This window comes from Corvus cornix, chromosome 10, assembly GCF_000738735.6.
Source record: "Corvus cornix cornix isolate S_Up_H32 chromosome 10, ASM73873v5, whole genome shotgun sequence".
Lineage (NCBI taxonomy): Eukaryota > Metazoa > Chordata > Aves > Passeriformes > Corvidae > Corvus > Corvus cornix.
The window spans coordinates 9,909,803-9,932,495 of NC_046340.1; the positions used below are offsets into that span (position 1 = coordinate 9,909,803).

A 22,693-nucleotide genomic window follows, 5' to 3' on the forward strand; every position below is an offset into this window, starting at 1 on the left:
CATCCTCAACATGAAACAAAAGTGGTTTCAAAGAGTAATTAAAGATCAGATCCACCATATCTCAGGCTTTGGTTCTGCTTAAGTGTCAGCAATATTTCCAAGAGTTAACACACAAGTTTCAGCTGCAGGCCTGTGTTCTAGTACAATCAGACCTTGATTTTTTTTTTTTTTTTTGACATTGTATGAAGAATCCCAACTGCATCTACCACCATGAAACAGGTGAAGAGAGATGGATCGTGCACACTGAACTGTGGTTTGTGGAGGAGAAGACTGGAGGAAGGATGCTGGATTGATGCTGCCACCTCTTTGCATCTTGTCTTTCCTCATCTTGTTTGTGCAAGTGGGAAAACATGATTCCAGTTGAATTCTGCACAACCTGAGGCACAGGGTGACTGACACCTCTCCCAGCCCACACACAGCAGCAGTGGCAGCACAGAATAAAGGAGCTGCTGGACTCAGTTTCCTCAATGAAACCCTGAAATACTGAATTAAAACAGCTGAATTAAGATTGCTGTGAGACCTTTAACTTCACATTTACTCTCTGGCTTGTACAAATCTCAACTGTAAACACTTTAAGTGCCTCGTTACAGGGCAATTACAGCATTTTGCTTCTTTTACTGTTTTTTCACATTACCTTGTAACTTGGGTACTATACTGAGCAGGCAAAAATAGCACTTTGAATAAATCTCAATTAAGGTGGCAAGTGAGTTTTGATTTTTCCCTGTTCCTTGGAAGAAAAAAAACCCACAAAAAGTGAACCCGACTTCTTTGAAATAATTCATTTTCTGGATGAAAGTCACCATGCTCTCTCTCTACTTAAAGGTAAATCATTTTTGAGCAGCTAAAATGGTTTTAGGTGATGGCAGGCTGCTGAGGAAAGTGAAATACAGTTCTCTCACTGTACACTTACAGTGCAAACTATGTCCACTTTTAAGCTTTAAAAATCCATAACATGAACATAGTGGAATAAGGACCTACGAAATAACTCAAAAAACTGCAATAATTCTAAGATAAAAAGTAATTGTTGGAAAAAACCCAAACCCTATCCAAACTAGAGGTTCTTAACAGATGCTTAATTCATGAAAAGTTGTACAAACCTAAAGGAAAAATACTTCTTGCTTTGAGAACTTAGTAACACTTGTCAGAATGTAAAGAAAAATCTTTATCAGATTTTTCTTCAAATTTTTACTGTTGGGGAAAGATGCAAAAAGGATAATTTTTTTACTAAAACTTTGTTTGAAATACAAACTTGAAGTTTAACTTAAAATGCTAAGCTACATAATGGAGATTTTACCAGAGCTGTGTCACTTATTTAAGGTGAAAGTAAAGGGCAGAGAAGAATCAAGCAGCAGAGGTCAGGACAAGCACATCAGTGGGAGCACAGAGGTACCACAGAACACGTGGAGGCAGCAGAACAGTGAGAACCAGAGGGGAGACCTGAGGGTGGAGAGGCTCTTGGCTTTTCAGTGGATGACTCAAGATTTTAAATTCGCCCTTGGAAGGCACAAAAGGGACCAGGAAGGTCCATTTGTGCTCTGGAGAACTGTTTGCAGCTTCCTGGAACAGCATCTTCAGCCACACTGTGTACCAGGGGCTCACACTTGGGCATCTATTGATGTTCTCCACACCACCCTGAGCCAGCAGCTGAACCAAGCCTGCTGTGCATCCCTGTTCCCAGCTCTCTCCTGGTTATCCCCTGCTTTGCAGTTCAACCTGCCCAGACATTCCCCACCCAAAAAGCCAACTGGAGGAGGAGCCAGAACGGAACTGGTCTTTCATAATTTCAGCCGCTTTGACATCCTTTTCATGTCCTAACAAATGCAAGGGAAATTTTCAGCTAAATGTGAACCAGCATAGCCTCTTCATCAGCAGTGGCACCCAGCTGAAGGGCTGAGCTAAGGAGGTAGTGAGAAATAGATACTGCAAAAATATGATTGGGGCTCCTCCATCTAAATGTTGTAGCATTACTATGAATTAACCCTTCTTGGCAGCTTGTTTAGGTGTGTTATTTATAGCATAAGCTTCTTCAGAGCTTCAAAAGATAAGTCTTATAAAAAAAACAAAACAAAGGAAACCTCTGTTAAACTGAGTTTCTTAAAATACTTTTTTTCTCTTAGCATTTTACAGAAAAAAAAATCAGAACTAGCCTTTTCAAGCAACTTAAATTCAAGGGTTTTTCTCTTATATAATCATGTCGATATCATTAGTTAACATTTATTCCTGTTAAGAAAATTTCCTCCCTTCCAGTTCAGAAAGAAGTGCTCTTAGAAGCACTTAATAGGATAATGGTACAACAAGTAGAAAAGCAAAGCTACTACTGTAACCTCTATTGCCTTTTTCTTCCCCACAAAAAGCAGTTCTCATAGGTTGGACTACTTAGTGGCAACATCTAAAATGTCATTAATGCCATTCCATTCTTTACCTGAAGACTATCATAAGAGTTACTCTACTCTTCCCTTATGAAACAATGTTAGAGACCAGCACATGCTGACAATTCAGAACATGGTCTGATGTAAGGAGCAGGGAAAAAACCCAACAAAACATACCAGGGCAGGAAAAAGGGACAGAAAAAGGAACTCTTACCTTTCTGATGTTGCAGGCAAAGAGACCATAAGCACATTAGCAGGGAAGAGGCATCACACTCACTACTCTGACCGAGGTAAACACGCCCTATCTCCAGAACCCTTTCAAATTCTTCTGAGACCCACCCAACAAAGCTGCAGTTCAAGATTTCTGACTGAAGGCAATCCTGATGTCATCCACATCACTCCATGAAACTCGGGAGCAGTAATGCCGGTGCCTTCCCTGCTCGTTTCAACACAGCAGATGAAGAAATGTTTGAAGTCACGTGGTTTTTGTTGCTTGATGAGAATTTGTCTCACCGTATATCGTTCTGCACACACACACAAGAGGATGCTGAGCCTGCTGAGGTTGCAGAAAAGGGAACACCAGACACATCACTCCACTCTGACAGGTTTTAGATTGTGGGGTTTTAAATAAAGTTAGAGAAAGGTTTCTACTCTTATTGACCACTCTCAGCAATACTTCCAGCCTCAATAAACTGAATGCTTTACAACAAGTGTTCCAGTTCCTCAGAAGATGTAAAATGGAATTTCTGAAATTCCTAAAGCAGAAGAAAGCACACACTGAGTGTGTGTTTGGTTAGAGATACCATATAAACATGTCAGTTTTACTTAACTTGATTGTTTCATTTCTTTTCTAATTCCATGACTAAGGAATCAAGCTGAAAGTCATTCCTCAGCAGCTCTCCCCAGTTTCAAATAACAGCTTTCAGAAGTGTTGGCATTACTTTGCATTCTGGTGGACACAGTAATGTTGTTGGAAAGTGAGAAGAGAACCTCACAGAGGAGCCAGGAGCGGAGAACCTTTATTAGCCTTTTCTTCCTGCTTGTAGTCAGCAAACAGCAACCCAGGAAATGGGAACAGACTAGTCAGAGTTGAGCCAAAGCTCCATCTCACCCAGCACTGTCAGAAGGAAGCCAGGAGCAGATGGCTATGGAAGAGCACAAGAATGGAAGAAACACAAAATAGTAACTGATAAGGCCCCGGCCGTCAGTAGTTTGGGGCTCCAAGACTTCCTGAACCACAGAAGGTGTCGGTAGGAATAACACTGGAGATGTTCCCTCCTGCAGGCCTTCCTTTCCACAACTCCTTTTGAGCATATTGAAACTTTCATCTTAATCTATAAGCCTGCCATGAAAGATGTGACTCAGGCAATATTTGGAACCTCTTCATTTATTTCCCCTCAAGAGAAAAGCGTGGGTTTCTTCACATAGCTCTTTTTTTTAATTTTAGGTATTATATCTTGCAGCTATTGCAAGTCTTTGGTCCTTCCATAAAGCTGGGAGCAGTATTCAGTAACCTGATGCACCAGAGAAACATTAAACATGAAAGGTTATTTCAGAAAGAATTATGGCTTGGCTGCTGCTTTAAATGATCTCCAAACTTTCCCACATCTGAACAAACCACTGCTGTGAACCAAGCAGAAGATTTAGGAACACTCTGCCAATTAAGAAAGCCCAGAGCAAGTTGATTCATACATCACTTGGCCGATACTGGGCCAGGAATGGAAGGGGTAATTGGCAGCAACACCTTTCTTATACCTAAAACCACAGTTTCTTCACTGTTACAGTAAATTGCAAAAACCAAATTTGTTTGATCGGAGCAAACATCGGACTGCTACAAAAAAAACCTGGGAACACATGTTTTTACATCCTTTTTGAGCAGCATTTATTAGGCTGGCACCGCCTACGTAGGATACTATTGCAAGATTAAAGATTTCCGTGGTAAATAACAAGGTAATCATACTCCCTTGATCAAAGTGCCCAATGACCTTACAATTATCTCTGCACCTCCATAGTGCTTACCCTTCAGGTGTCTTAAATTTGAATGCTGCAAAAAAAAATAAAATCAAACCAAAAAATACTTGAGTCTGTACATCTCAATGAGAAAACAAAAATTAAAAAAATCTAAGTGTTACTATTCCTTACTTGCAGCATAATATCTACTCATTCATTGGACAATTAAATATAGCTAAATATAATAATATAACTAAATATAATTGGATAAAGGAGACATGTATTTCACTCAATTATTTTACATATCACTGGAAATTATGTATAAGTTCTCAGTAAAAAAGGTATTCCATCAAAGTAAGAAAAATTCACTTCTTTCAGAAAATGTCACAAAATGTACCTCTTTCTTTTCCAGTCAGCTGAATTCATATAATAAATTACAGTGAATCCACACAGTGGGTGTGAGCTTTCAAGAGAGCTTCCAAGCAGTTACATAAGACAGTTTACAGTATTAGTAAACTTTGTCAGTAGAGAAAGCCCTTCTGGCAAATCTTTGAGACTGTATTAAACCTTAAACCTCTAGAATCAGAGCTGTTGTGTGTGGTGGGACCTGCAGAGGGAGAAGAAAAAAACCCATCAAAACCATCCCAAAAAACCCTAAGGGTTTCTTCTGGTTTTTGGGGAGCCAAAAATAAATGTTCTAAATATTCTGCCTGTTAGTACCTAACCAGTTTTGCTAACTGATTATCGCAACAGCAGACCATTAACCAAGCTTCAGTCATATGCATACAGGGAGGAAAAGTAGGAATTCATTTGATCTAATAATGATTTGGACTCTGAATTCTCTCTTCACCACCAGTGAAACTCATCTCCTTGCCATCAGGAATTCCTTCAGGATTAAAGTAAAAAACCTTGACATTCCTATACTTTCTGCTCCTCAAGAATCAACAAAAGCCTGAAAATGAATCATTCCAAGTCACGTGCCATAATAACTCAAAACTTCCCAATCTGTAGTTTAAAAACTAAGATCCTCCTCTTCGCAGGAATTCACACCTTCTCCTAATATGCCAGCCTTCCCTTAGATAAAAGGGATGGAAAAAAATCTATTTACAATCTCTCAAAAAGCTTTTTCCTCAAGACATTTCTTCCTAGTGTGACCTGATTCATCATCCATATCCTTACAGGGAGAGGTTCACTAAGGAGAGGCTCGTTACTAATTAATTAGTAATGCCATCTGTCACAAATAAAGACTAGATACCTGATTTTGAATGCAGCACTATTAAGGCAATAAATATTTATCATCCATGAATGCCACTGCAGGACTAAATGAGAAAAATTCGAACACACAAGGTGAAATCTTCAAATCACTTAAATCTTTTGAAATTATAGTTCCAGGACTTCATTCCCATAAGTTTTAGCCAGAAAGAAAATTCATTACTTTGAGAATCTGGGCTTTAATAATAAGAAGGAAGATGACTTGGATGAAGTGGGTGAAGAGAAGATGTCAGAAGCAATACTGGAAGGATAAAGTCAGTGAAGGGAAAGAACACACTCTACTGTTGATCCACTCTGCCACAGGCTTCAGATATGCCTTAGGAAAAAAGGCTCCAAGAAAAGGTATTACCTGGGGACTGCCTTCAAACCAATTTCTCTCACACACTCAACCACTGAGGGCCAGGAACACCACAATTATGGTCTCTCTTTCAAGTTACAAACCCTTGGCTGTATTCCATTTAAATACTGAACACACCACGTATCAATAAGCCTCCCAAACAGGAGTTAAAAATCCTCTCATAGCCAGGGGCACAGAGATGTACATGTGATTTGCTGAAGAGTTCATCTGCTCATAGTTTGGTTGTGACACATTCTTTATGCAAAATCCTAATCTGTTTTATCTTTAAATTATCTTTGGTGAGAAGGGTTTTTTTGCTTTCCCCTCAATTTAGCACCAACTTGTCCATACTTGTCAAAACCCCTTTTCTGTTAACCAGAAACACCAGAAAAGTCAAATATAACTGCTGATCTATATAAGGAACTTCCACTAAGTTTGTTCCAATACATTTGAAAAGGCAAAATTCACATTTTCCTCTCCACTTACAGCACTGCCAATTGACCCAAAAACCATTCCTGTGTGCTACCACTATCTGAAAATGCAGGAGACTAATTCACACAATTTTCTGGCTGCAAGACTAAGAGATTTAACAATTAATCCAACCAAATCAGAGTTCCTTAATCCATTTCCAACAACATAGAAATAACATAGGATTAAAAAAAAGATGCCTTGTTGATCCTTGGAGCTGGAAGCACTAGTTTAACGACAGTATGAAAATAAACCTCAGCAATTTGTAACACTTGCTCATAAGACAATGCTGCAAACATTGTTTGATTACATTACGGGGAGACTCTTGGAGCATCAATCTTTATCCACCCACAGAAAACATAAAATATGAGCATTTCCTTGGTGAAACTGAAAGACAGTTCCTTTGATGCGTCACACCCAGCAATTCCCACTTCTGCATCAGCTCCTAATTGACAATTACAGAAAATAGTGGCATCATGCTGGTCAGTAATTTTAGCTGAGGTGAAGAAATATTCCTTTAGAGGGACTAATGCTCTGTTGAATGTGACCAAGTACTGGATTCTCCCTTGAGGAGATAAAGAATGTTTTAAAAAATTTGGTTGAGTTTGGTATTTGCTGTTTAATGGACCTTTGCCTAACTTTCACCATAGCTGTAATGGTGTCAGAAGACACAAATTTCTTGAAGGATATAAATATTATCAAGGAAGCCAAGTACTGGAGCTAAATGTCCAGAAAGTAGTAATTTCTGTTTCAGTTAAATCCCCACATGAAAGAACCATGAAAGGTCTGTAGTGACAAAGTTACTCTAGAGCTGACAAACCCTGGAAGGTGACACTTGAAGATAAAGCTTTTTCCTTTCCAGCAAGGAAAGAATAAGGACATAGGATTTTGTCATTTGACAAGTCTTTTTTACTTAATCAATATATATTGCTTTGCAAAATAGACTTCAAATTATTATTCATGTTTTAACATGTGGCTATTACTTCCTCCAAATGCTATGGGCATTTGGAATTTCTTTGAAGTTCCACAGAAAACATTCATTTTTAACGCTCAAGAACTAGGATGAGATGGGGTAGATACTTGGACAACTCCAATTAGCAGCTACAATTCCAGACAATTTCAGAATATGGACATGCAAACCTTCCCTACAAACTCTAAGGAAGCCAACATTCAGCAGTGCACACTTTTGAGGTTGTGTGTGATATTTTTTCCAACAATTCACATTTTTTTCAAATCTCCCCCCTGAAAGGACACTGCTGACTGGCAAAACTCATGTTTTACAGTACTGGGGAAGTAGGAACCAGAAATATCTAAGGATATAGTGGTTTCTTCATTCAAGATTTTTAACATAAAATACATTTTATTCCTGCCATTCATGATGTAAGCTAGCACCAAGCCAGCTGGTCCATTAAAGAGCATCTCCTGTCAGTTATCAGCAATAAACTCATTTACACAACATTTAAGAAGATAATGACTTAGAAAAGCTTAAATCCCTGTCATGTTTCTCAACCAAGTCCAAGTCCATGCCTGCCATTGAGGCAGTGACAGTAAAAGACTGCCTGCCATCCATTCTGACACACACTATCGGCTTCTAATAAGATTTCAGGGTGAACCAGGTGGCCTAAAAGAGTTGAACAAAATACAGCAAAAATTTACAAACTCATTAGGACAACTCTAAGGGAAAATACACAGAAGTAACACTGCAATGACCACAATATTTTCACTCCTACTGACACTGTGATAAACCCCTGATACTGACTTCAGACACCATCCCGGACTGACTCTGGAAGAAGTACAAACAAAGCTTATCCTACAATGATAAACCAGGGAACAACCAAGGCTCCCTATTCCCAGCTTTACAAGGGTATTGTAAATCCAGAGGTTCCCAAGGTTGGTTTTTATTCTTGTATTACAGGATTAGAACTTGTACTACGAGTCTTAAAAGCAGAATGGAAAGCGGCCGTAAAAATACTGGAGAAAATCCAGTTTGAAGAACCACAATTGTGGAACCACCTGGATTCAGCTGTAGCTGCAATCAAGCTCTACAAACATTCAGTTTAAAAACATTCGTTTTAAAAAGCACATCCTGTACGTAACTTCTAGTGCTAACTGCTTACCTCATTAAAACTTAACTTATTTTATAAGTTTAACTTTATTTATAACTTCAACTGATGTTGAAGGCAAACTCCACAAAACAACTGCATAAATGGGGACTGTGAACATTTCAGGAGATAGAAAACTGTGTCCACACAGGTCACCCGATTAGTTCCATGTCTTGCTTTGAAATAATCCAAGAAAAGTTGACAGCTATCAATATCCAAAGGTAAGGCGCATTGATCTCCTGGTAATCACTGACCTAATTCCCAAGTTCTAACTTAACATTGGTAACAGGTTCTGCAGCTGAATTAATTTGCTCTAGCACATGAAATAATAGCTGTGCCTAAAAACTTCATATCATTAAAAAAAAACCAACCAAAACCTAACAAACCCCAACCAGACCACTTTCTGTACTCACCAATGGATTAAAATACAAGTTCTTTTTCAAGGTGCTTTTTTTGTGGTTGCCTTTCTCAATACAGCCAAGAACTACAATCCACTTTCATGGCTCACCCTCACTTTGTGTGCAATAAAAAAGACTTTGACTCATCAATTTAAATCCATCTCAGGTCATAAATGGTAAAATATCAACACATTAAGGTATCTAGTTGCCAGATACCAACTATATTTACCCACAACTAAAACATCCTGAGAAATAAAACAATGGTTTTCTGTGAAAGGAAACGTGGGAATGATCTTAATAACTTCTAATAACCAGGTGGGCACACAGTCAGCCACAAGCCTGTAAGAATTAAATACAATTGGACTGCAATTGGATTTGCTGTATTTAAAAAATCAGGTCATGGCTCCTACATTTCTTGCTACATTCTACACACCGTTCTGAGATGTCTGAACTCTTAATTTAAAAGAGCTTATACAGTTGTAGCAACCACTGACAAATAACCTGGACTTACCCAAAATTATCACACCATTCTACCTTCCCCACTCAGTCATCATATCCATGTCAGAGATACTGCTACAATTTAGATACTTCCAACTGGCAAAGTGTAGACCAAGAAATGCTGACCAATACTATGTTCAGTGAAAACAATGGAATTGCTCAATTAAAATAACTTAGTCAGCAAAAGCTAGATTAGAAAAGGAGTGAGGATAGTGGAAAGGATTTCACTGAAATGTAAGTACCTACCTACTTTGAAAATTGTGAACTTGAGAAACTCTTGCTCAAGCACCTCGCCTGTGGCACTTCCTGTGTTTGAACTGAGAAGTTCCCAAGTTGTCTGGAGCTGCATCTCTGAACATGCCCACAGGGATTTTAGTGCGGACAGAAATGAGCAAATCAGCAGCTACAGTATAACTGAGCTCAAACATAAAGAGAAGCCAGGCATGTTTCTGCCCTGGACAACTCCAAGGTTAGTTCTGAACTACAGTAACTGCAGGCATGAATGGAAAGGTTTCCCTTCCTTGACATTCCCAACCACCCCTCTGCACAACAGCTGTCTTGGTCTCAGGAAGAAACCAAGGTACAACAAACACCCAGAATATTCAAATCTCCTTCATGCCAGTGAAGAGGATCACTCCTTCCTATGTAAAACACAACTGTCATTCTGAAGGAGTAAGACTGAGGTTCAAACCTTCCTGAGAATTCATACCATTCCAGTGTCACTGGAGAGCACTGGAACTGCCAGCTAAAGGATCCCATAAGTTACACCCAGTTTTCTTCCCCTCCCAATTGCATTGATTCACCAGTTCAGAGCTAAAGACTAATGCAGAAGATGGCCACAGAGATTTGAGGGTCAGAAACCTGCTCCAGAGACTGCTCATCTTAGCTCAGTATCTATTTTAATTTAACACTAAATAGCTATTCAAAAGGAAGAGAGCACTTACTTGTTCTCAGTCAGAAGAGAGCACTTACCTTCAAGAGAAGATCCTAAAAGGAAAAACTACTTCCCACAGTTCTGAAGAGGTCTGAGGTTTTCCCAGTGTTCCTGTTGTCAGTACTGTCCCAGTGCCTAACCCTTGGCAGATCATTACAAGCTGCAGGTTAAACGTACCAGCATCAGGTGCTTTCCTGCTAAGTGCACACGCTGCCTTGGATCCTGCTCTGAACTCACTCCCCCAGGCAAACTCTCAGACGCTTACTTTTCAGGTTATTCAAATTACATCTAATAAAAGATATAAGTATAATAATTTAACATCTTCAATATCCATCTCACTATGCTGGAGTCACTTACTTTCTAATTCTCTTTCTGATTTTCATTTATTAAGTATACATCCTATATTTATATGAAATGCATGATAGATGCAAAAAAATCTGTTGGAATTTCACTTCTGCATTACCTAAGCTTAATTTAAAATATAATTCTTGACTAAAGTTTTCCATAGATAACATATGCTTTAATTTCACATCTACCTTTTCTTTTAATTAAAGGATTATGGACACCTGAAGGTCCACTTTGAGCAAGGCACCAATGCAGAACACACAGGATAAACAGTAAACTGCCCCCAACTATATTATTTTATTTAGCCCAACTTCTAAGCAGTCAAGTGTTGCATTAACTTTGCCCTGTAGTCCATAAACCTCTACCAGTGTGGCAGTGAATTCATAAATAGAATTACATTAGATACAATTGACAATACTTTAAGTATCATATATTTTTGAAATGCTTTCACGTGAGTTATTTATTATAAAATGTTGAATACCCAACAATTAATCCTTATACACTGTACGTCGGCATACATATCACGAATAAGCCTAGGACCCTCAGGTCACGGATCATATCACTGGATGCAATTCCAGAGTTTTAGGGTGTCAACCAAACCCATGTTTACCCTGTCTGAGGTTAAATGAACTGACTACTGCAAGAAGCATGAGCTTTAGAAGTCATTAATCTCATGGAAATATTCCCTGGTGAACTTGTTAAAAAAATCCACAAGAACACTTTGGATTATTGTGGATTCATGGATTTACTCATCTTCTCAATGTGGCTCAGTAGTTTCAACAATGCAGATGGATTATATGGGAAAAGATTTCTTCTCTGCAACCTAGAAATAGCTTCTTGCAGCTCTTCCAAACACTTTGTTGATTTGTAAAGCATTATTCTTAGGGATGCAATATTATCTGAAGATGCCATACAAGTCCAACAGGATGAGGTACAAGATCCCTTCGGTTTCAGAGGCAACACTTCAGACGTGTGTGGATTCCGGTCATCATCTCTGCAGCTGCAACCAGTTTCCCTTCTCCTCACCTCACCCTCATTGTTTGCAGGCAATTGTTTTGCATTTACCAAGCACTCTTTTCCATCTGATTCCACCTCCGAGTCCTCTGAGCTGTCATAATTAACCAGGCTTTGAAGAGAACCCAGCAGGGACGCGCTATCAGTGCCTGTCAATGAGTCAGACTGGTTCCACTCTGCAGCTTCATTACTGCCCTGCTGTGCTGTAAACACCGGGCAATTGTGAGAAGAAGCCAAAGACATCGGAGTCTGTGGTTCTGGCTCACAACCAGCATTTTGCAAACTCTCCCCAGTCACACAGCTTTGCTTTTCTTGGTGGGGTGGCTTGACAGAACAAACTGAGTGGAAAGTGCTGTGCCTGGTATCGAAATGGTTACAGACATCTACAAACTGATGCCACTCCTTCCCAAGAAGCTTTAAGTACCTGACCAAGTACTCCAGAAAGCAAGTTTCTGATGAAATCAGAAAATCTAGGAGTACTGTGGAATCAAATGCAATCTTTTCCAGAAGGAATAAAAAGATACAGTGTGGGTTATATCCACCTGTATGCACAAGGAACTTCCAGGATTCCTCCTCTTTTTGGCTTAGGCTAGCAGCAGCATCACACCGTAACCTGAAAAGTAAGCCAGGAAACAATTCAGTGGAAGTTTACAATTTTTTTTAAAACAGCAATATCCAGAAGACGGATTCTTGCTCTTTTTTTAATTTTGTGAAAAGGTAAGAGCCAAAAAAGATTTTATATCGGAGTGAGAAAGAATGAAGGCAGGTGGGGCCAGGAGATTGGACAGCTGAGGAAGCCAAAGTACTTAAAGCAGGCCTTAAAAGGGCACTCCTTAGGAAACATTCCTTCTGGAATAAACAAAGTTACTTACAACACATAAACTGTACTTTAATATAAATATGAAACAATCTTATTTTAATGTTTTTGTAAACCTGAAATCAGACTAACATTCAGAATGTTACACACACTGGAAGAAGAGCCTACTTGTAGTTAAGCGTCTAAGAACTGTGTGTATCTAAGATATTACTTGCACTATCTTCCCATTTGAAGATTGAGGGCCTTGTATAAGTTAGGATAGCATCTTGTATGGTAATTTAAACAACAATGAAGCATTGCATGTTCAGGACAAATCCATTAAGAACACATTTCAGTTGTTAGCAATACCCATTTTTATTAAGTAGCTGGAATTCCCATAGGGCCAATCCTTATAAACTTTGCCAGAAGTACCTGAATTATTGAAGCTGAATTCTGATATCCCATTCTTGTCAAACCTTCAGTACTGTAAGGAAGCAATCTTACTTTTTATCTGTCTAACCACTATTTTAGCATGAAGTCAATTATCCTGAATTACAGGATATGATAAAGTATTTAGTAGGAAACTGTTTCACAACTCCCCTGTTTCCATCCAAAAAAGACTTGAATTATCAGCTCTTATACCACTCATTATTACATCATCCTGAGGTTTGGGGGATTTTAAATTATCAAAAAATAATTTTCCTTCAAACAAAAACAACCAATGGGAACTCATGTATGTCACAGTAACCTTACTGAAGTACAATTCTTCATAGTTCTGTTAAAAAAAAAGTACACTAACCTATAAAATTTTAAATAGATGAGTAATAAAACTTTAGCAGCTTCCCAGATGTCATCATCCTGCTCCATAAAAACCAAGGAGAGCCATTCACAGTGATGCACAACTGGGTGAGACTGTGGGGAAGGCTTTACATGACTCCTCCAGAACATCAACAGCTGGGACATGGAACTCTCAAAGTCTCCTGAAAAGAAGAAGCAACCATGACTTTTGCGATACATTTTTTGTTGCCAAATAACATACACTCTCTATTTTAAATTAACAGTGCATAAAAATTCATGAACGCAGTTATCTCTCCTTAGCTCAACTGATTTATCACAGCATCAAATTTTATAGATTGGTTCTTGCCGTTTTAGTGCAGTAGCTTACTCATAAAAATCACTTTGTATTCATTAGACACAGAGACTCTTTCCCTTAAGTCAGAAAACTTACATGTTCAATACTAATGAGATACTACATGATAGTGTGGTACTACAGAGCAGTTTTTGATACAACACAGCACAGATTCAATGTTTAGAAAACAAAAAATTCTCCTGCAACATTGAAATCAATTTCATTTACTGCATCACTACGTGATTTTCCTTAATATTTGACTCTAAGATTTGCTTTTCCTCCTAGCAAATAATAGGAACATCAAATTATCTTTGTTATTAATAGTTACTCTTCAGACTGAAACTCTTCCCTATAAATCTGGAAATTACTCTCAAAATTGAAATTAATTAAAGTTAAGCCACTCTAATCCATGTTAATAGCAAGAAGATCAAGCAGCTTCCCAGAAGGGAAGTTAGCATATTAAAGCATTTAGGTGCTTGTTTTAAACACTTCCTGTAATGTCACTAAAATAAAGAAGTAACATTTCTTTCAAACTGAAATTCCTCTTGACAGTTGGGGTGCTTGAATCTAATTAAAGAACTAATTTTTGTGTCATGAATCTGGGAAAGAAAGGAGAATGGCTTTCTTTGAGAACAAATTTTCATAGACACATTTAAAATTGATATACTTTTTTTCTTTTCGCTTGTTCTTACACAGTCTCAGTCTCTATACATGTTTCAGAAGGTGGATCACAAGGAAAATATTCTTTAGAAATACTTATATTAATTATTAATCTTTAAGAATGGAACTGACATCACAAATATAACATCTTCCAAAAATCGGGAAAAAGTTTCAGAAGCTATCTTATGGAAGTTGTAGCTCTTTTGCACGGATGAATTAAAAATTAATTTTAGGCTTGCTACATAGCATAGAAATATAAAAAATAAAATAATATTTACATCTAGAACAAAAATGCCTCAATGTATTTGAAGTGCTGTAAAATTTCATCCTTGTTTAAAAAGAAAGAGAAATCATTTTTGGCCACATAATCAGTAAATATAGAAATGCCCATTCTCACTGATGCCTGACTAGAAATACTGCTTCTGAACTTTTCCATTTTTTTTTTTCCATGAAGGCTGTAATCCAGGGACAGCATACTGCTTTGATCATAGAACCTGCACATCCACATTCACACAGCATCAGATGTGCATGAGGTCCTCTCAGCGGGAAAAGGGCAGGTGGGATTCCAGGAAGGTCTCTTGGGCAAAAAGCCTCACCCTGGTGCTTCCTTACAGCAAGGGAGAAGGCATTCACTGGCTCCCAGTGTGACACAGCACCGCGGCCTCTCCCATCAGGAACGCCACTTCTGCGGCATTCCCGGCCATCCCACTGCTGCCCATGGCACAGCCCCGGCAAAGCAGCAGCTCTCCCTTTCTCCTGCCCCAATCCAGCTCCTCACTACAACAAACCAGCCCAAGGGAGTAGCTATGGGAGGAATGCTCACACCTGGTAATTGGAAGGACCAGACCTGTCAGTCAGGGTGAAGAACACAACCATTTACATAAGGAGGATGTGGAGCTGCTGGAGCAAGTCCAGAGGAAGCCATGGAGATGCTCTGAGGATTGGAGCCCCTCTGCTCTGGAGCCAGGCTGGGAGAACGGGGGGTGTTCACCTGGAGAAGAGAAGGCTCTGGGGAGGCCTTAGAGCCCCTTCCAGTGCTTAAAGGGGCTCCAGAAGAGCAGGAGAGGGACTTTGGACAAGGGCCTGGAGTAACAGGACAAGGGGGAATGGCTTCCCACTGCCAGAGGGCAGGGTTAAATTGGATACTAGGAAGAAATTCTTTTCTCTGAGGGTGGTGAGGCCCTGGCACAGGATGCCCAGAGAAGCTGTGGCTGCCTCATCCCTGGAAGTGTTCAACGCCAGGTTGGATGGGGCTTGAAGCAAGCTGGTCTAATGGAAAGTGTCCCTGCCATGGCAGGGGGGTGGAACTGGATGATCTTTAAGGCCCCTTCCAACCCAAGCTATTCTGTGATTCTGTGTTAAGTCCCACAACTTCCCTGTGCCTTACTTTGGAAGTTCCTTATTTTTATTTACCTTTCTATACCACAGCTAGTTTTGCCTCATTACATTACTTGGCTGGCAGTAATGCCTTGTACCTTCAATAAAATAAATGCACAATGGTGCCTAAAGTTCTACCTCCACCTTGGAAAAGGTAAGAGTGTTACCTGCAGTTCCTTTCAGTTCCCCACCCTGAATAGAGTAGATGCTCATGCTATGGACTCTCTTCTTTTCCAGCTGGAGAAGAGCCTGGTGTTCCCAAGCTGGCTTAATTTCTTAATAGGAAAAAGTTTCAATCCCAAATGCAGCTGTTTCAAGCCCAACATATTGCAGGGCTAAGGATTTGATAAAACGCAAGGAGACAACTAATTAGGCAGGACACAGTAACAGCAGTTTCTTGGGTGGGTCTTCTATTTCCTCCCTCCCACCACCACTAATTCAGCTGAAATCTATTTACAGTCTTAATGAGGTATGACTACAAAATCTGAAAGCTCTAAAGCTCTTGCTGCTTAATGAACAAAATTTAAATGGACTGTTACCTTTCATTTCTGCTTCTGTTGCAGAGTTGTGAATCTTGAATTCCAGTGCTTTAAGCACAACCAAACTTAAGGCCCTGAGAACAGTTTGGTCAGAACCACCTTGAGAATCATCTCCAGGAGCAGCTTCACTGTTTCCAAAGTAGCTGGACTTTCCACTGAGTGGGATCTGATTAAGCCAAGTCAAATTCACAACCTGCAGAATAGCGTTACTCAGTGCAAGTATATCCTCACATAAAGATGGGGTTTGTAAAAACAGTGATCCACTTTTAGCATCTTCTCTAGACTTGTAAAGGACACATTTTTTAAGGAGCAAAATTAATTTCTTCTTGATTACATAGGGAATTGATGAACTAATAAGGTTGAGGACATAAGAAACTTTCAAAAACAAAATTCTCTGGCACCTGAGAGGTAATTCCATTTCAATTCTGGAAGCCAAAAGTGCTTCAAGCAGATCTATAAAGCTGATCAGATTGTTTGTAGCTTCAGAATAAGGTGAAGTGTAGTGGTGACTGTCAAAATGATGGAGCAGGATGGCATTATAAAATCCCTCAAGCACTGCATCAAGAGGAGCCAACAACTTCTTCAGAACACCTATGGCAAGAAGAGGCACATTACTGACTCACAGTGTGACACAGATAAATCAGTAAATAGGAAATAAACCGGTGTCAGAATATAAATATGGTTAAACCACTACGTTTTAACACCACTTCGTCACCCCCTGTATAAGGAAGGGAATAGGTGTCCTGGAGCCGAACTATTCCCGAGGAATTCCAGGTGAGTTACTCCCCCTGGCGGCTCCCGCGTGTCGGTACCGCCGCAGCACCGCCGGTACCTGCTCTGGGGACCAGCGCGTCCTTCAGCGTCTCCTTGAGAATCGCCACCAGAGTCCACAGGCAATCGGCCACCCGGGCATTCCCGGGGAATCCCAACAGCGTGTTCAGGCTAAAGCTGAGCCACGTGACATTTAAGGCGTCCTAAGAAAAATAATTCAAAAACCAATCACGTATGCTTTCAGTTATTATGCAAATTACATTAAATCATAATACAGTGATTTAAAATTGTACATTAAAAAGATTCAAATGGAGGCACAGACAAAACACAGGTAGAAATAGTGTCTGTCCTGTGCCATTAATTAGGCCTTTAATTACAAACGTGAAGCAACATATGCATGCAATAGAAATTATCTTATGTTCCAAAAAGGGAAAACCAAACCTCCTAATGTCATGTGACCTACCCAAAATCAGATAGTGCTGTAGACAGACCAGATCTGAATTGATAATTCCCAGACAACTTGGCAAGAAATATTACAAACATAGTTATGAAATAAATCTGTGTTCAGGATGCTACTATGGAGACTGCAATACATATTCACTAAATATACAGCAAATTTTAAAAAACATCAAGTAATTGGGATATTCAAACAAGAAGATACATCAAAGCATTTGATTAACTTCCAAGAGGTTATTACTTATTTTTATCTACTGCATCACCCAACAGATACCAAGGAACTGTAAAAATACTGAGTCTAGATCATTATTTTTTTTTTTAATATCTGTATTGCAGCCTTAAAGAGAATATTTCTTGTCATCTACACATATTTTACCTTAAGAGTTTCATAAAATTCCAGATTTTTACAAAGACATTCCACACTTCTGCTACACAAGATCTCCTTGCTTTCCATATTCCACGCTACTCCTAACACAGTTGACAAAGTTTCTCAGAAAATATAACACAACAAAAACTTGGCTGTAGAGTCAAATGGAACAACCTGCAGGCACAGATTCACTAAGCCATTTTTTTGAGCTGTGAAGTGATGCCACACTCACCTCTTCCTTCAGCTGGAAATACACAAGAGATGCTAAAGTTTGTGAGGCCATGTGAGATAACAGCCGATCGTTAGAACCAAGCAGGTGAATCTGGAGATAGGTAAAAAAGGAAAAATGTCTAAGGCACATTCCTTTTTAGTCTTCCTCCGTTTATAAAAAAATCTTCCAGAAGTTTACAAAAGCTTACCAATTTTGAGTCAATTTTTGCCTCCTTCAGAAGAACAAAGATTTCACAGTACTTCTTTCTTGTGTGGAGTTCTATTTCCTGGGACTCTACTTTCGCCACCATCATCTTAATCAAGGTTAACTGGAGCAGCATCACCTCTCGTGGGCAGAACGAGGAGCTCATGTTTGCAAAGCTGTTTGATAAATCATCTGTTGCAGGGACATCTGACATATCAGTGTCCTGATGGCTCCTAACACCACCAGCAGTAGATGGCAGATGATTCTGATGACAGGATTCATCTCCTTCTGGTGGCTGCTCAACACACAGATTAATTAAAGAGGAATAATGATGGCTTTCCCTTGCTAGGGGAATGCCTGCCAGGACGTCCTTATACATCTGCTGCAGGAGAGAGATCTTCATTATGAGATCATGCAATATTCCAGAAAATGCTGTGTGTCTTCACTGATAATTCACTGCAAATCAGCTTCCAAGTTATTTTCATCCAGTAAGAGAAACAGAAGCACTTCTCTTCTAAGTTACCTATAAACAAAATATTTTGCTGTTACTTTGCAAGCAACTAGAAAATATAAAAGTATAACACATATTTTTAGAGTTAATGCTACCATTATTACACTTATTTTGAAAATGCAAATTCAGCTGCACCAAACTGTCTCAGTGAGATATTAAAATGAAGAATTACCATGCTGGGAAGAAGTTCACAGTTCCAGTATTATGCTACCAACACCAAAATTAATTTGCTGGAATTAACAAAACCAAAGGTGACTATTACTAAGGGCTACTCCTAAAGATACGAGAACTTGGATCAAGTCTCTCTCTACATTGCTAAAACTACTAGAATCTAAAATCTTTTGTGACAGTTGCCTCCAAAAACAGGCATAAAATTTCAGCTGCAAATTTTCCTCCGAATTGGCAACATTCATTGCTCCACTGGGGCTGGAACTGGCATCAGCTCTCAAAAAAATGGAAGCCAAAGGACAAGTCTTGACTTTTGCTGCACACAGACTCAAGGTGGGCTGACCTCAAGGGCACAGGGACTCAGAAGTTGAAAATTAAAAAATAATTTAAAAACAAAGTGTAAAATTTATTAAGAGCCAATAAAAACACTTACACATAATCAGGAAAAGTGGAAAAAAAGGTCTTTATCCCCATGTCAGAGGAAGATAACTTTCAATCACAGCACTGGAATATTTGCTATAGCTTAAAATGAAGCGCTATTAAGAATTCAAATCTCTGCATGAAGTGTGAACACCTAAGCCCTCAAATTTTCTATCCAGTATGTAAATGGCCAGACAGATACCCCATCTTCTCAGAAAAAGAAAACAAACCAAACCTTAAGAACATCAGGGTTTCTTTTTCACCTACATTAAGAATGACACTCATCTGTAATATTTATCTTTTTAGAGCTGTTTTAACATGCTCTGTAACCAGACCTCTTTTAAGTAAAACCAACAAACAAACTCATTACCTGTATCTATGGTGAAGTTAGGAGTGGAACTTAAGTCACTTAAGAGTAATTTTCATACTTTTTTTCATACTTTGCATACTTTTTGGATCCCCATCTCTAAGTCTGGCATAATCAACCAGGTAGAATTCCAGGTAGAATCCTGCATCCACCTGTAGTTGGGTTTTACTTAAATACATTTCCCCTTTCTTACCAAAGGAAGAAAACAGTTCAGCCTTCCAACCAGTAAGAAATCCTAAACATCTTCTCATCTGTGTATCAATTCCACCTGCATTTGTCATCAGGCCAAATATTTTAAATTATTACTTGTTTTTAGCAGAATATTAGAAAACAATGAAATTGTACAAGTCAGTATATGGGGCATTTTTGTTCTAGCTTATAATCTTCCTAAGTTTTTAAAACAACATAAAACATTGAGCATTACACCTTCGTTTTTACAATCTAATTTTTAAACTGCAACTGAAGCATGTATTGACAAAATGGCTTCCCAAAGGCACAAAGGATTAGAGGTAGACCAAGATATGCTACCCTGACTCATCACTTCTCCCACCATCAGGAAGCATTTCCTTCAGAAAAGAAGCTAAAATCGGAAGTTGCCTGCAGGAGTGATCTACAATTCCCTCTGGTGTGGTATTTTTAAACACACATTCAGCAAGGGCTGACCTGAAAACTCCAAAATGTTACAGCATGTTCCTCACCTGATAGAACCAACCCTTCCCCCATCCTTTCCCACACTCCACATTTTGGATGTTAAGAATAAATCTGATATTTCAGGCAATAAATTCCCTCTTCATTTGCAGAATCTATTCAGAATTCTACTTGAGGTGGAAATTTATGACATGAAACCTTATAAAATCTCTTCAGAAATCACTCTGAATATTTTATATAGTTATTGTTCCTATCTTTGAGTTTTATTTCTTCCTAAATGAATACCTAATAAAGTAAAATTATCTCAACACATTTAGTTCTGTGTTTGAGATCAAATTGAATTATCACCTTCTGTGGTAAATGAACAGATCTCATGCACAAATTCACATGATCCAGCACGGTGGTTAAGACAGAAAGATTCAGAACTTTTCTAGGACATCCACTGCGAGATTTCACCTTCACCACACAATATTGGCTGTGCCTTCCTGGATCCTTCCATAACACATTTATGTTCCACCATTTATTTGCAGAACACTTTACAAAAGCATCTCTAAGGTATGTCTCACTCACACATGACAACAGATCACAAACATAAGTCAATGAAGGAAATTAAAAGTTAGGGGGCCTATTTTGAAGACATTTACTTCAAAGAGGGAGAAAATATGAGACAAGGACTAAATTTGTTTCAGACACAGCACAAGAGTGAAAAGCTCAAAGCTGAAGAGTAAAGAAGTGACAAACTCCAACCCTTATTTGTATTATTTATCTGAGTTATTCATGACAGCATCTAAAAACCAATTAAGGCAACGCCTCACAGAGCCAGACTCCTGCATAAACAACAGGAAACAGTTCTAAAAACCTTATATATAGACTGATCATGCAAAAGACAGGAAGGAAAACTATGCAGAAGGTAAGAAACAAAAAAAGGGGGGTGTGTGTTATTTTCATGATTAATAATGCTTCAAAATCAAAGTCAAACACTGCTCTTCACTTATATCTCTGAGTTATTGCATGTCATTATAAGCCATTGCGTTAGTAAAAAAAAAAACCCAACCAAACAAACCATGACATCAACGTTAGTCCAGTCAAATTACAAAGAAATCCTTCCCTGTGAGGGTGGGGAGGCCTTGGCAGAGGTTGCCCAGAGAAGCTGTGGCTGCTGCATCCCTGGGAGTGTCCAAGGCCAGGTTGGACGGGGCTTGGAGAAACCTGAGATAGTGGAAAGTGTCCCTGCCTATGGCATCGGGTGGAATGAGATGAGCTTTAAGGCCCTTTTTGGGAGAAAAACTATCCAAAACCCCACCCTATTTTCATTAAAAATTAAATCTGATGAACCAAAATGAAACATCAGTTCATGACTTTTGGGTGTGAATCTGAAGGCTCTGGATCTCCTTACAATGAAATGATAATAGCATTAAAGAAATAAAATACACTTTGGACTCCTTGTACCTGCAGTGACTTCGTAGGCTCATCTTTCAATAAAGAATAAACTTCTTCTCAGTGCTGAAATACTGTAAACGCCTCTAAATTAGTGTAATTTCCTTCCAGAGTTTGCAAATAACCTGAGCTGTGCAATCCCTGCTAACTCTGACACTAAGCACGCCAGATGCTTTGACTGCAATTCTGCCGAGCGCCTTTAGTCACTGCTGGCAGGAGCACACCCGGTCCCGCCTCACCAGCCCCTCATCGCACCGCTCACAGCGGCGCTTCAGCACTGCCAGCGCCGGGCGCTCACCGGAGCCCTCACCACACGCGACACTCGGGGCTGACATAGCGAGCACGGAGGCACCGCTTCTCCAGAGCCTCCACAGCCCCATCCTGCCGGACTGAGGACAGCCGAGACCTCTCGCCCCTACACCAGCGCGGCTTCCCGACCCGGCACCCGCACAGCGCAGAGAGCCCCAGCCCGCCGGACGCAGCCGCCAACCCTTCCTTCACCCGCCCGCTGCCGCCTCAGCCCCTCCCGCCACCGCCTCAGCCCCTCCCGCCACCGCCTCGCTCCCCGAGGCCCCGCCCCCGTACCGTCAAGCCACGCCCACACAACCACGGCCCCACCCCTCCTCATCCGGCCTCGCCCCTTTCACTCCAGGCCCCGCCTCCCGCCCCCCTCGGCCCGCACGCCCGTGGCCCCGCTTAGTCACCCCAAGCCGCGGAGCGCACGGGCCCGTCCCCGCCCCGCCGCCCGGGGGCCGCTGCCAGGCAACGGTCGCCACTCGCCCGCCCCCGGGGGACCGCGAGGCCCAAACTCCGCTCCGTCACGGCGCCGGAACCGCCGCCGCCGCCGCCCCCTGTCGCAAAGCCATCCTCCACTCCTCAGCGGCTTTACGGCAGCGGGGCGGAGCCGCGGGGCGGGGGCCGCCGTCAGCCCAGCAGCCAATGGGA

General features: G+C 40.2%; 2 protein-coding genes across 7 annotated transcripts in view; both read right to left on the reverse strand.

Annotated features, from left to right (window-relative positions):
• Nucleotides 1–10,471, reverse strand: part of CERS3 (ceramide synthase 3) — a 43,521-nt gene extending 33,050 nt beyond the window's left edge. The window contains exon 1 of one of the 4 annotated variants that reach the window (XM_019280921.3): nt 10,367–10,471. Coding sequence is in view for 1 of the 4 variants with exons in the window: in XM_010390986.4 (XP_010389288.2) it covers nt 2,584–2,612 (29 nt within the window). In the remaining 3 variants the exon portion in view is untranslated. Of the gene's footprint in view, nt 1–2,583; nt 9,604–10,366 lie in introns of those variants that run through there. The other 3 variants (XM_010390985.4, XM_010390986.4, XM_010390988.4) reach the window with 3 other exon arrangements.
• Nucleotides 10,472–10,960: 489 nt separating this feature from the next.
• LINS1 (lines homolog 1) lies at nt 10,961–22,621 on the reverse strand. 3 transcript variants are annotated; one of them, XM_039557401.1, is made up of 8 exons: nt 22,453–22,621; nt 21,761–21,822; nt 18,202–18,720; nt 18,015–18,104; nt 17,021–17,162; nt 16,189–16,779; nt 13,283–13,463; nt 10,961–12,300 (listed from the first exon to the last, which is right to left on the reverse strand). In XM_039557401.1, the coding sequence occupies exons 3-8, from the start codon at nt 18,598–18,600 to the stop codon at nt 11,400–11,402; spliced, it is 2,304 nt and encodes a 767-aa protein (XP_039413335.1). In that variant the 5' UTR covers nt 18,601–18,720; nt 21,761–21,822; nt 22,453–22,621; the 3' UTR covers nt 10,961–11,399. The 3 variants fall into 3 exon arrangements, with proteins under 3 accessions (XP_039413335.1, XP_039413336.1, XP_010389291.2); XM_039557402.1 differs by lacking the exon at nt 21,761–21,822; XM_010390989.4 differs by lacking the exon at nt 22,453–22,621 and having other exon boundaries at nt 21,761–22,252.
• Nucleotides 22,622–22,693: the final 72 nt, after the last annotated feature.

Bases quoted from the DNA above. Each gene is read 5' to 3' on its own strand.
- LINS1 (XM_039557402.1), bottom strand. From the start codon at position 18,600: ATGAAGATCTCTCTCCTGCAGCAGATGTATAAGGACGTCCTGGCAGGC. The intron at 17,163-18,014 runs GTGAGTGTGGCA...TATTTTTCTTAG, and splicing joins ATTTCCAGCTGAAGGAAGAG to GACGCCTTAAATGTCACGTG. The intron at 16,780-17,020 runs GTACCGGCGGTG...TTCTTGCCATAG, and splicing joins CGCGCTGGTCCCCAGAGCAG to GTGTTCTGAAGAAGTTGTTG.